The 12,694-nt window shown below is 53.7% G+C and overlaps 3 protein-coding genes across 3 annotated transcripts; 2 read left to right on the top strand and 1 right to left on the bottom strand.

The window, feature by feature from the left end:
- Positions 1–71: 71 nt before the first annotated feature.
- On the top strand, positions 72–2,099 carry PODANS_1_23770 (uncharacterized protein; the record flags this gene model as incomplete). The annotated part of the gene is made up of 3 exons (XM_001906670.1): positions 72–620; positions 681–1,134; positions 1,198–2,099. The coding sequence occupies 3 exons, from the start codon at positions 72–74 to the stop codon at positions 2,097–2,099; spliced, it is 1,905 nt and encodes a 634-aa protein (XP_001906705.1).
- A 5,804-nt stretch (positions 2,100–7,903) lies between these two features.
- On the top strand, positions 7,904–9,440 carry PODANS_1_23760 (uncharacterized protein; the record flags this gene model as incomplete). Its single annotated transcript, XM_001906669.1, has 3 exons — positions 7,904–8,011; positions 8,082–8,085; positions 8,200–9,440. The coding sequence occupies 3 exons, from the start codon at positions 7,904–7,906 to the stop codon at positions 9,438–9,440; spliced, it is 1,353 nt and encodes a 450-aa protein (XP_001906704.1).
- A 1,182-nt stretch (positions 9,441–10,622) lies between these two features.
- PODANS_1_23750 (uncharacterized protein) lies at positions 10,623–12,119 on the bottom strand (the record flags this gene model as incomplete). The annotated part of the gene is made up of 2 exons (XM_001906668.1): positions 10,623–11,770; positions 11,831–12,119. The coding sequence occupies 2 exons, from the start codon at positions 12,117–12,119 to the stop codon at positions 10,623–10,625; spliced, it is 1,437 nt and encodes a 478-aa protein (XP_001906703.1).
- Positions 12,120–12,694: the final 575 nt, after the last annotated feature.

Below are 12,694 nucleotides of genomic sequence, written 5' to 3'. Positions count from 1 at the left end.
ATAATTAGACCTCCCACGTCATCTCAACAGAACATCCGCATATCTTAGTTCGAATCACATAATAAACCGCCATGGACTACAGCGCATCGATACAAGACGACCATGCTGCCGAGGCTTCGCCTTGGGGTAACTCTCCCAGTTCCTCGCCCAGACAGGATCAGACCGGCTTCGGCTCCAGCATCGCCGGGCTGACGGGCGATGCCCAGCCCTCCCGTTACCGATTCCCCTCCCACAGCTCCAACAATGGTCTCCACGAAGATGGCGGGTTCGGCGCAAGCGATTCTGATTATAAGAGACCAGACACTGCGAGCACTGTCTCAGCTGCCGAATCCCATGGCGTGGAGCCCAGTATGGACGAGCCGGGTGGCGTCCAGCATTACACGGAAAACCACGCTTCAGGGGCTGGCGACCATGGGCCATTATCTCCAGGACCTCAGTATCAGCATCAGCAGCAGCAACAATCGCAAAATCCTGCGGCCGAAGGGGCACCCCAGGGTCAAGACCGGCCGCAACAGCAGCAGCCCCGGCGATCGCAGGCGCCCCAGTTCAAATTGCAGGCCAAGATCACTGGGCTGGAACGGACGGGAAGGAAGGATCCTATTTTGAGATTTGATGTACATGTACGGCCCCTTTCTTGGTTATACGTCGTTAGGAACAAGACGGATGCTTACAAGAAAAAGACAAACTTCCCTGCCTTTAGAACGACACAGTACCGCGATGTACGCCGTCTCCACTCTGAGTTCATCAAGCTTGCCGAGCACTTGATCTCGGCCAACCCCGAGGCTATTGTGCCGGCGGTACCGCCAGCTTTGACATCCGCCGGTGCGGGCACTGAGGAGGATGAGATTCGTGTCAAGGCGCTCCTCCAGCGGTGGTTCAACTACGTCTGCAGCAGCGAGGTGTTGGCCAGAGATCCTGAAATGGTGCTTTTTGTGGAGAGCGATTTCGGCTACAGCCCCATGGTAAAAAAGAAGCAGCCGGCAACTGGTGTGCGCAGAAAGATCTTGAAGCAGTTTGCCCCGCCCCCAGATGACACTCCTGAGCTGCAGGAGGCCCGCCCCATTGTCAAGCTATTTTATCTGGGAGCGATGGATGCCGGGCACAAGGTTGACAAGCTTGTCAAGTCACGCAGAGGTATGTGCCCGATTGTTCTTTGCTACGGTCAAGGAAACCCAAATCTCTGACGATGAACTCTAGGTCTCGGACTTGCCGAATCCGACTTTGGCGTCAAACTTGGCAACATGCACGTTCAAGAGCTCCATCCAGGGCTAGCCAATGCCTATCGCAAGCTAGGCAAGATCGTCCAGACCGTCGGCGACTTCCACGCCGCCCAAGCAACAGCTGAGGCTACCACCATTGGTGACCCCTTCCAATACCACTCTCAGGATGCCTTCATCGTCAAGGAGACCCTCACGAACCGCCAAATTTTGATTCGCGAGTTCCTCCAAGCCCAGGAGCAAACCCGCAGCAAACTCAACGCGGCCGACCGCCTCAAAGCCTCCTCCAATGTCCGCCGCGAGAAAGTCGACGAAGCCATCGGCGCCCTGCACGAAGCGCGTGAGACAGAAACGGCACTCTACCAAAAGACCACCCGCGTCACACAAAATTTGGTTCACGAACGGCGCAAGTGGTTCGCTCGCACGGCAGCCGATCTACGGCTCTCCATCCGTGAATACGTGATTCGCGAAATTGAAGCCGAAAGGCGCACACTGGCACTCCTCGAGTCTGTGCGACCCGACATTCGAGCGATCGACTCTAGCGGTGGGCTCTCACGTCTCGGGAGAGAGGCTCATCCGCCTGTCAGACGGGTCAGCATGGCTACCTCCCAGGGACCCAAGGGTGACGCCTGGAGTGGAGTTCCTAGACGGCACGACAGCAACATGAGCAGGAGTGTCTCGGGAAGCTTTATGGCTGGCAGCGTTTCCGAAGAAGGGGAGGAAGGCGGAGAGGGCGGTCACGATCAGGGGGCAAGGACGCGGGCGTTGAGCGGTGGCGGCGGTTCGGTGGCCGGGAATCTGCCGGGTTTAGCGGAAGAGGACGACGAGGACAGGGTCGATGCAAGAAATGCGGCCAGTCGGTTGGCTACAAGCACCTTCTAACTTGTCAAAATTCTAAAGGATAAAGGAACATTGGGAGCGTGGTGTGGAAGAAATGTCTGTGATCAAACAGGGGGGTCAACGAGTCGAGATATTACAGGATGAAAAAGAACTATTGCCCAGAAGACGGGATGGCCGAAGATGCAGAAGTATGATGTAAGAGGGACACGACAGTAGTAGTCCCGCAGTAGCCAGCAAGCAAGTTAGAAGCAGCCGCAGCAGGAGGAAGATGACGATGCAGAAACTGCTCGGTTTACAACTCACGTACAGCAATGGTTACACTGCCCTCGGCTTGACTTCGGTGACACAACAGCATGAACCACGGGGGTCTTTTGGTAGCCTAAAGGCCATCTCTTCACACATGATACCGGACGAGTCAGCCTGTGTGTTTTTGATGACTTAAATGTTGTGATACCGAAGGAAAAGGCGCGCTTGGTGGTTAGATTTTCCCTTATAGACATTGGCAAAAGATTAGGTAATGGCTGATGGTCATGAAGAGGTAGCGGCTCGACTCCAGATGTACATGTATAGATACTTGCTCAAGGGTCAAAGCACCGTGCCGTCTGACAGTAGCATAGGGAGGGGACTCGTCTGATATCATGCCTCCCCGCAGGGAGTATATGCTTCTCGAGGCGCGTTGGGCTGTTTCTATCAAACCCCTTTTTGGACGGATCTGTATCTATCTGAATATATTTTGTCCCGTCTGGGGGGGATCAACGACGTATGAAACCGGCAGTTGAACCTCTTCATCTATTCTTTTACCGCGTGTATTAAAAGCTAGATGACGACAGCAGACCAATGCCCATCTAGCAACATATGGGGAAACGGATTCGACGATGACGACACCAGGGCAGAGGGCGACTCAAAACATGCTCGCTTGTAAGCTCCCCGTCCCTACCACACAGCTGTCAAGCTGCTACATCCGCTGCTCCCCCTACCTTGTTAAGCTTCCCGTTGTCATGCTCGGATCACATTACCAACGTCAGCGTCCAACCGGTAGACACACCCGGCAGGGCCGTCCCGTCCTGTTCGTGGGGGACGGGCAGCAAGCTACCAGCGAGCGGGGACCCTTCAAAATCCGAGTGAGCACGATACGGCCGGGCGCTCATGATCCCACTATACCGGCATACTTTTGGTTGTCGTCGACCTGTGTGGCAAAAGAACCCAGCACCAAAGTTAGCAACAGCGAACGGGCGCTTCGAGGCGAGGCCAAGGCTCCGGGGAAAGGGTCCGGAGGGCGGTCGCATAGAGCCTGCCGTCAACGTTGCTTTCACCGGCCACTGTTTTGGTTGCGAAGTCCAGGAGGCTCTCTTGGACCAGATCAGAAACCGAGGAAGCGAGCTCTGCACGCTCACCGCTTCGCCTATCCATCATCTCGGTAAGTGGTGTATTGTGTAGGTGCGGTGACAAACCCCCCTGGCAAATTTACCAGGGGGGTTTGCATGGTGGTGTCGTGCAGCTATATGTGTATGTACGGAATCCGTATAACCCTGTGTTTTTTATTATATCTGCAGGAGAGATGCAGGGTTTCCGGTGTACTCGCCCGGTGCAGCCTCGTAGTGCCACGGTAGTGAATCCTGGTGTCCGTACGAGCGAGTATTGTTGGTACTGGTAACCTCTGCGAAAAACTCCATTAAAACACAGCTGCCGCTGCGAGCGAGGGGCAAGGCACCCAATGCCCTTCTAACATTTGCAGAACGCTAGCGAATTCCAACTCTTCTCGCCGGCGCACATGGGAACAAGATCGACTTTGCTCTCTGTGGAGGCAGGTCCGAATCTTCGCCGGAGCGACGGAAGCGGTTCCTAAGCATGTAGCTAGGCCTTCGGGAACCCGGAGCAGTTTGGCCCGATGCAACAGCAGGTGTTCGTGAATTTGATGGTGGGATTGGCCTACACTACGCCTTCCATGCAGACCTGGCGCCGATGGTCCCGGGTCCTGACAACGCCATCGGTTCCGTAACAAGGAGCGGGGATACCAACCTACAGGCCAGGAGCCCCATGACGTGAAAGTTCATGGCGTGTATAGTCGTGGAATATCGGCCAGCTGGCCGCAAGCCCTGACGACCTGGACCGCTTTGCGAGTTGCGAGATAGGCACCTTGAGCAGCAGCATCTCCCGGCTTTCCTCATTGAGCGTTCCTTTTGAGGGAGACGTGTCTTGAACCGTCATGAGATACTGGCCACTCTGAAGCAGCACTGCCGCGTGCGTTTGATGTATGAGCGGGATATTTGAGTTGTGTGAGAGCGCTCTGTAAGGAGTCGTTCTTGTCATCAGTCTCTTCAGTCATCGAGTGCTGGAAAATCTCGCCAGCTAGGATCTGCCTATCTTGGTCCGAAGTGCCTAGTGGCCCCACACGCCGCTCCCGCCCTTGCTAGCGCGATACGATGATGGAATCGTGGGGCAGGTCTGGGCGTTGTTGCTTTTTTTCTTCTTCTTCTTCTTAGAGCCGCTGGTTGTTGGGTCGTCCAACCCCAGTTTTCTCCAACCTCATGTTCCTCGGTTGGGTTGCACAGGAGAGACCGAGGAAGCATCCGACAAAGATCCGGGTGCGTTCGATAAGGAGCATGTACGGAGTATGTACCTGTCCTGTTATCAGTCGTCTTGTCTGGAACTCAAGATCAACACGGCGTAATCGATCTCGGGCACCCACTGTGCGACCGCTGTATCTTGTCGGTGTTTTGATAAGGACTCGATAAATGTGCATGTTCGTATCGTATTTGGCTGTTGGGCCGCTTCCAGGGCCGCAGCATCCCGCCTCCGAGTAAGAGGTCTTCCGGCACTCACTCAGTCTTTGTGCAGCGGCGGCTGGACATCACCTCTCCCGAGATATACTTTCTTCGAGAGGGTAAATCACGGCGAATCTGGCTTCGTCAGCACTGCTGGAAGTTGGTGCTCCGTTTCAAATACCAAAAAAAGTGGAAGCTACCCCTGCCATGCCATGTGCGCAGGTTTCGCCATAGGGCCGGCAAAATACACGGTGCATATCGTTCATTTGCCTCCTCAGTTTGACAGCCCGTGGTTCCTGACCGCTAGAGTGATTTCTTCCGTGCTCGGCATGAATCGTTCGCAGGACATTTCTAGATCCGGACAGACTCATCACAGACGGGTCAGAATTCGAGCCATGTCGAGCGAGCTGTTGTCGTCGTAGCCGTTGAGATATCAACGGGTCCCCGGTCGTATTGGGGCATGTTGACCGGCCCACTTCCGGGCCGTTTGGAACGAACCCATGCTCTGTGGTGGAGCGGGGTTAGCAACATGTGGGGTTCAAGAAGTTGGAGAGCTATACTATGAGGCTAGCGAGTGATCTCCAAGGGGTTTCCTTCCACCGCGTCGATCTGCCACAGATAGAGAGCTCTACCTCCAACACAAGCATCAGCGTACACACAGCCAGAAAATATGTACAAAAGAGGCAGGTTTCCGAGCTGAGCTGGAGAACAGCTTTTGGGTTGCACCCGGGAGGCTACTTCACTGTGCGGAGACACATCCGTTCCCCAGAGCGACCCCAACCGCGGCCCGGCTCTTCCCCAGGAGATGTCAGCACTTTGTCACTCCCGGATCGCGTTATCGGCAGCGCGGCAGGGCAAAAGCGAAAAAAAAAAAAGACGAAGGTGCAGAGAACCAACAGATAGGGTTCTTGCCTTCAACCTGGAGTGAGTACCTAGGGTCGGCGCGGTAGCCGTAGATACCTAAGGTAGGTAGGTACCTAGGCAAGGCAGGTGCCCTGTACCTAGGTACCGCGCAATCTTCATGATTGACTCGAGCGTTTCATTCTTTTCCGTCTCTCTCCAGGTTTTTATCCCACCTACCTCGCTTTGCCTACATCTGGCTTGCCCCTCTAACTCGTCATCGACGCCATTCACAGCCCAGATGCGAACACCGCATCCCCACACACCCTTCTCCAACCCCCTGCCCCATTCATGATTCCTCCAGACTTCTCGTCCCTCCCCGTCCTCTCTCCGTCCACCCATCAAGACAGCTTGACACCTTTGACCCAAGTCCGCGATCGCTCTTGGGAGTGCACAACTCGGCCCACACCACCTTCGGCTCTACAGGCATCCTCTGCTCCCCATCGGTGTAAAGCTCTTCACGAGCATCTCTCCACCTGCCGGGGCGAGGTGAGGGTTCTGCTGCCTATACATATATCGTCATATCCCGGACGACGTTGTAGTGGCCGGGAGTTGTGTAGCCTCGCTAAACACTGGAACAGCCGGCCCTGGGCACCCGTCTTCCGTCTGATATTACCGTTACCGCCGACTTACCCTGTCCCCGTTGGCGGTCGACCTGGCTTCTATTCTCATCGTTCTGACTCTTCTTCCCTCGGCCGCAAGCCGTTGTCGGCTTCGCAATCTGCCGGTTTACCTCTTCCCGGTTATTGTTGTCTGAGCACCCAGCCTCTGGCGATAAGTGATAGGTACCCTAGCTGTCTGCAGACAAGCCGCGGCCAAGTAGCCGTACTTTACATATACATGCATGTTGCTGCATGGAAGCCAGCTATTCGTTCCTCCATTGCGTCGAGATCCCGGCACTCTGTGCCCTTCTCGGACAGTACCTCATTTTTGTCGAAAAGCGGTCCACTCAGACGGTTCGAGCAGACCCAGACGGGAAAGACCCTCGCCCCAGGTGCTCCCGGATCGCACCAGGACTGGCCTGGCTGGTCTCCAACATACTCTGTTCCTCGACAGTTGCGACTCTGGAACGTGCTCAAGGTACCCATACTTGCCAGGGGCCTACGGTGCGTATCCCGTTCTCCCGCATCACCCAAGGTTCCAGTACACAGCACGCCGCCACCACAGTTCACCTACCGTACTTGCACACAGCTGCCACAGCATATACATACACATACATGCACATATGTCCACATCAAAAGTGCAGAGACGCAGAAGCCAAACAGTGGCGCTGGTGGGGATTCTCGGTGCTTTTGAACCGCCTCCGGCGCCGGATGGGTGAAGCTTTTCTACCCTTGAATGTCGCGATGCTGCTGCCGTAGCGTCCTCGGACATGGATGATGGGATGTCCTGCCGAAGCAACAAACCCTCGTTAGCCTCCTTGCATGAGATCCCGAGATTATGGAGCTTCTCTCTGCGCTGCTATGGAGCGCATGGATGGTCCCTTAAGATTTGCTCCCTTGTGCAGAAGTAGAGATAACTAGTCGATATCTGACTGGGTGAGCCGGCTGGTTCAAAGTGGTGCTTTGGCTCTAGAGAGGGAAGACAAGCATCTTCACTTCCGCTCCTGAACCTTGTCTAGCCCCTGGTTTCTTGACGCTGCTGCTTCCTACCTTCCCACCCCCGGACTGCATCCACCAAGGATTGACACATATCAGCACGTCAGTGCTTCATATCATGGCAACCAAACCGTCGTTACTATACTTAAAGAGCCTGGCGAGACCCCCACTCTGGATCTAAGTTTACGAGCATCCGCCAGCTTTTCCTCACTTGCTCCATCCACTCCAGATCCGTTTCCCCTGGCCCTGAGAGTTTTTTCCCCCCTCCCTCATATCCATACGCAGGCGTCGCCACCAGACTTGCCTCTGCCCCTTCACATTTTTATCTTTTTCTGTCCCTCGATTCTCTCGCGTTCCCTGACCACCCTTCAACTCACATCATCCCGCGCCCACGTACACCAAACAGAGCCGCAGTGGTGCTTCTCGGATCACACAGCAAGCCTTTGGTCCCCTAGCTGCGCTCCCCGGATTCCCAAAACCCCACGGGGAAGACCCCTTTTCACGGCCCCTCGTTGGCTGGACACACCTATCCCACCTCTGCATCCCGCTTACATCCCACGCCCCCCATTTCCCTTCCTTGAAGATGGCGCCCTCCGCAACTGGTGACTCGGCGCCAATGCACATACCCGCCATGTCAAAAGCTTCAACGATCAATGCGTCAGTCCTGCATGGCCCGCGTGATTTACGATTGGTAAGTTTGTCTTTATAGCTGTCACCCCGCCCCTCGCCTTCTGACCCCTGGGTGCCCCAAGAGATCTTAGATCGGTCGGTTACACAGGGACTATGATAGGGGTCGTTTCTCAGCCTTGACATTTTCGGCCAGCCGCGTCCAATGGTCAAGCTGCTCACACCACGTCTAGGAGCAAAGACATATTCAAGAACCGGGGATTGGTGAACTACAGGTTGCCATCAAGACCACAGGAATCTGTGGATCTGATGTGTCCTACTACAAGAAGTTCGCCAACGGTGACCTTTGTGCCTGTCAGCCCCTTTCTCTGGGCCATGAGTCCTCGGGAACCGTCGTTGCCATCGGGCCTCACGTCACCGGCTTTAATGTTGGTGACCGCGTTGCACTCGAGGTCGGTATACCCTGTGGCCAGTGTGGTATCTGCCGCCAGGGGAGGTATAACCTCTGCAAGAAGATGCGGTTCAGAAGCAGTGCCAAATCGTTCCCGCATTTCCAGGGCACTTTGCAAGATCGCATAAACCACCCCGCAACGTGGTGTCACAAGTATGTTTGGCAATCTACATGTCTCATCATAGCTCAGATGGCTAAACCTTCTCTTTCTAGGCTCCCCGAGAATGTCTCCTTTGATGCTGCTGCTCTGCTCGAGCCCCTCTCAGTAGCCCTGCATGCTGTCAACCGGGCCACTCCTACGCCTGGCTCCAGTGCACTTGTACTTGGTGCGGGAGCTGTTGGTCTTCTGACCGCCGCCATGGCTCGCCAGTCCGGATGCTCTACCGTCACCATTGCAGATGTGGACCAAGGCCGGGTCAACTTTGCCATCGCCAAAGGCTTTGCCACACACGGCTATGTGGTGCCAAAACAGCTCCACACCTCTTCCAGCTGCTCATCACTGTACAACAGCAGCAACTCGGGCACGTCGACGCCTTGCGAAGGCGTCATGACGCCCGCCAGCACCATCTCGTTTCAGAGTTCCCTTGACACAGCCAAGACACTCGCTGCCGAGATGCTCGCCGAGGCAAACGGCTCTAGCCCTTTGATCGATGACGAGGGCGATGGCGTCGATATCACGTTTGAATGTACTGGCAAAGAGGTGTGCATGCACACAGCCCTGTACGCCACCAAGGCCGGAGGAAAGGTCATCATGGTGGGCATGGGGACGCCGATCCAAACCCTTCCCATGTCGGTAGCCCATCTACGCGAGATTGACATCCTGGGTATCTTTCGGTATGCCAACACCTATGCTACCGGAATGAAGCTCCTCTGCGCCCGCAACAGACCAACCCGTGGCGGTTATGCTCTGCCGAACTTGGACGAGATGGTCACCCACCGCTTCAAGGGCCTCGACAATGCCAAGGGGGCGTTTGAGCTCGCGAGCAGGACCGTGGATGACGACGGCAATCTCGTACTCAAGGTCGTCATTGAAGCCGAGTAGACTGTGCAGACTCATGATGGTCAGCCCCCCGCCTCGGTTTCGACCTCTCTTCTTTGATCTCAGCTTCTTGTATATGAAGACATCTCTTTTTCGGTATTGCCAAAGCAACAATATAGACGGATGGGTGGACAGGAAATGGGTCTAATGATTACCACGATGATACCTTGTCATCCCTAAATCAGGGATTGGCAGTGTTTTCTTTTGATTTCTTTTTGATGTTTTTTTTTTCTTGATTACTTTTTTGCCACTTTCTCTCTTATTAGAGTGTGCGATCATTTCTTACCTACTATTACTGTCATCACTTTGTTTTTTTCTCTCTCTTTTAGGTTCCAGCGGTATGAAGCAACAAAGACTGGGATGGGATAGACAGATGGGGGACATGACCTTTTTGCCTTTTTCTAATCGCTACTTTTTATTATTATTTTTATCTTTCTGTCTCTTTCACGATGATGCTGTGTTCATCTCCTTGGTGTGATCAATCTTTCGTCTTTGGCTTTGTTCCTTTCAATGAACACCAAGGGTTCACCAAATCAGATGTTGCTGTGCTATCGATAATGCCACTGGGCATTGCAGAGGGTTCCAAGCGCAGCAGGTAAGCAAATATGGAGCAGATGAAGAGTTGTGATTCACATCAGGGGAGCGATAACAATATGGTGATAGAGAGCGGAGGGGTTCGGAAGCTGGTTGGGGCTTGAATGTGGGTAGGCAGACCAATTCTAGTGTGTTGCTTCTCCTTGGTCGCTGTCTATTTTTTCACTCACACATGCTATATCTGTTTTGGGAGTTTTGTGAGGTCACCAGTCAGACTAGTAATCAAGTAGTCTCTAATTTTGCATGACTTTTACCGGTGTATAGCTTTGTTGGCTCAAAGGCATAGCATTTTCCTGTATTCGTGGTGACTGGCTGACGCTACCACTAATCATGTTTCCTTTTCATGCCCATGCCCTTGCCTGATTTCCTGACCCTGATTCATGCCCCTGTCCTGTCTTTCCCGGATGTTTAACGCCATACATAAACTCATCATAATTGTCATTGCTTTATCTTGCTCACCGGGGACACATATTCGTTATGTTTCGTGCATGTACATGTCTGCTGCCCTTAGCGCTCCCCAACCCCTTCATCTCCTGTTTTTGTAGAGCCCCTCAGTGTTTATCGTGGTCCGCTCTCGTCGTCACGAGCACTTTAATCAGAGAGGTTGTGAAGCATATCGGAGGCACCACCAAATTCTTGTGAAACAGACCCTGTCGTGCCAAACTCAGCATGTCCCCTCGAATGAATAGGGCTATAGGAACCGGTTAATTCATAGTCATTGCTCTTGTCTCCCACTGGCCCGCCATACCCAACACCACCTCTCGGTCCACGTGTTTGTTTTGATGACTCCAGGATGCTGAACTTTTTACCTGCCTCCTTGACCTCAGCGACGCTGGTCAACAAGTCAGAGATCAAAGAGATGAGTTTTACATCGTTGGTCTCCTGCAGCATTTCCTTTCGCAAAGCGGCCTGTTCAGCAGGGGTGACAAGGTCGATGTTGGTGACCAGCGACTGAATGTGCCGGAGTATGTTATTCGAGGGAATCGTGTATTGGCCGCCAGAGGCACGAGCAGCATCAGAAGCTTCCTGTGTGGTTTGCTTTCCTTCCGTGAAAGTGGGAGGGAGGCGTTGCAGATAGGTGATGATCAAAGCGATACGTGATTTGAGCATCTTGATAGCATTGAACTTTGCTTGGAGCGCAGCCATGTACTCTGACTCTGACCTGGTGAGGTTGATGTCGGGATTGGGTGGCTCGGCCTGCGGTGGGGAAGAGGAGGGCTCGTCCTTTTGTTTCCCCTTGCCTTTACTCGGACTGACTGGGTTCTTCGAAACGGACCCAGAGGTCATAACGGCCCTACGCTTGCCCTTGCCATCCGTCACGGCGATCTTTTGCTCAAATTGCTCAGCGATGTTTTTCGTTTCGACTGGGGCATCATCTGCCGAAGCGTTGGCGCCACCCTCACGAATGAACTGCATGCCTATCATCTCGGCCTCTCCAGTCTCAGTTGCGTAGGGAAGTTTGCGGAAGCGGAGAACCATGTTGGTTGGGTTTTCAGAATCCTTCATCTCCTTATCTTCACCTTCGGCCTCCATGTTCGACTCATATATCGTGATTGGAAGCGGGTCCCCAGCCGCGGGAGAAAGCATGTCCTCCAGATGGAATCCTAACAATACGGCGGACTCGTTGACAGTGCTGATTTGGCGGTGGATTGGCAGGTGGAGGACTGTTGGGCCCGACTTGGGCACGAGAGCATACCAGCCTACCAGGTCGAGCTGTGGTGATTTGTGGACAAGTTTCACTTCCGCCATGTTAGTTGCCAAAACGCGTACTGCTTAAATGACTGGGTGAATTCTCATACTTTGATCCAACCTTTGCCTGAACCATTCTTCATCGAGCTCGTAGACACCACCATCCTCCTCCTTCTTCACCGACTTGATGCTGAAGCTGTGCTCAATAGTGATCTCGCGGCCATTTTGCTGACCAAGAAGTCCACCAACAACGGCGCCCTTGTAGTTCCTTTGGTAACCTCTGGTAATAAAGTCGGAAATCTCAAGGATCGGGAGTGGGTGAAGAATGATTTGGAGACCGGAGTCTGATGACTTCTGGGCGGATAGCAGCTCGTTGGCCCCTCCTGCCTGGTTCGCCATGGTGGTGCTTCTTCGGTTCGTGGTCGCTTCTGGGTCGAAAAAAATGCTTATGGCTTCTTTGGGCGTGTATTTGGAAGCAAGTTTTGTAGTTACTTCGATTTCGTTGGGAGACAAACACAAGATTGTTGGTGGAAGAATTAGGGAGAGTTGGAGATGATGCGGGGAGCAATTCACAAGGCAGAAGCTCAGCCTTGCCCCGCCGTTGGGAGCTTGGGCCACAGGCGAGTGGGGACTCAGAACCCACGCAGTGGTGCCAGCTGCTCGCAGACTTGTGACAGCTGCAGTAGCGTAGCTCAGATCTTAACACCCCCTTTCCCCTTGTTCAGGAGCTGCACCTTTCTGAGACAAAACACGAGACTCCAACATGGTGAACATATCATACTGGAACCCCTCATTCACCTTTTACTTCAGGTATATAGAGCCTCAGCTGAGAACCTTGATGCATAATCATCGAAAGGTCTACTCTACATCTCATCCTAATGCGCACAACAGCCCAAGCTTTGCTCTCCTGCTGAATCATGAAGCCATGTACAACAAGCTGCATCCATTCAATAGTCCCCTTGTCCCGCATTCCA

Source organism: Podospora anserina, chromosome 1 (assembly GCF_000226545.1).
Source record: "Podospora anserina S mat+ genomic DNA chromosome 1, supercontig 6".
Classification (NCBI taxonomy): domain Eukaryota; kingdom Fungi; phylum Ascomycota; class Sordariomycetes; order Sordariales; family Podosporaceae; genus Podospora; species Podospora anserina.
The sequence above is the reverse complement of the archived record's forward strand: the minus strand, read 5'-3'. Positions and strand labels throughout refer to the sequence as shown.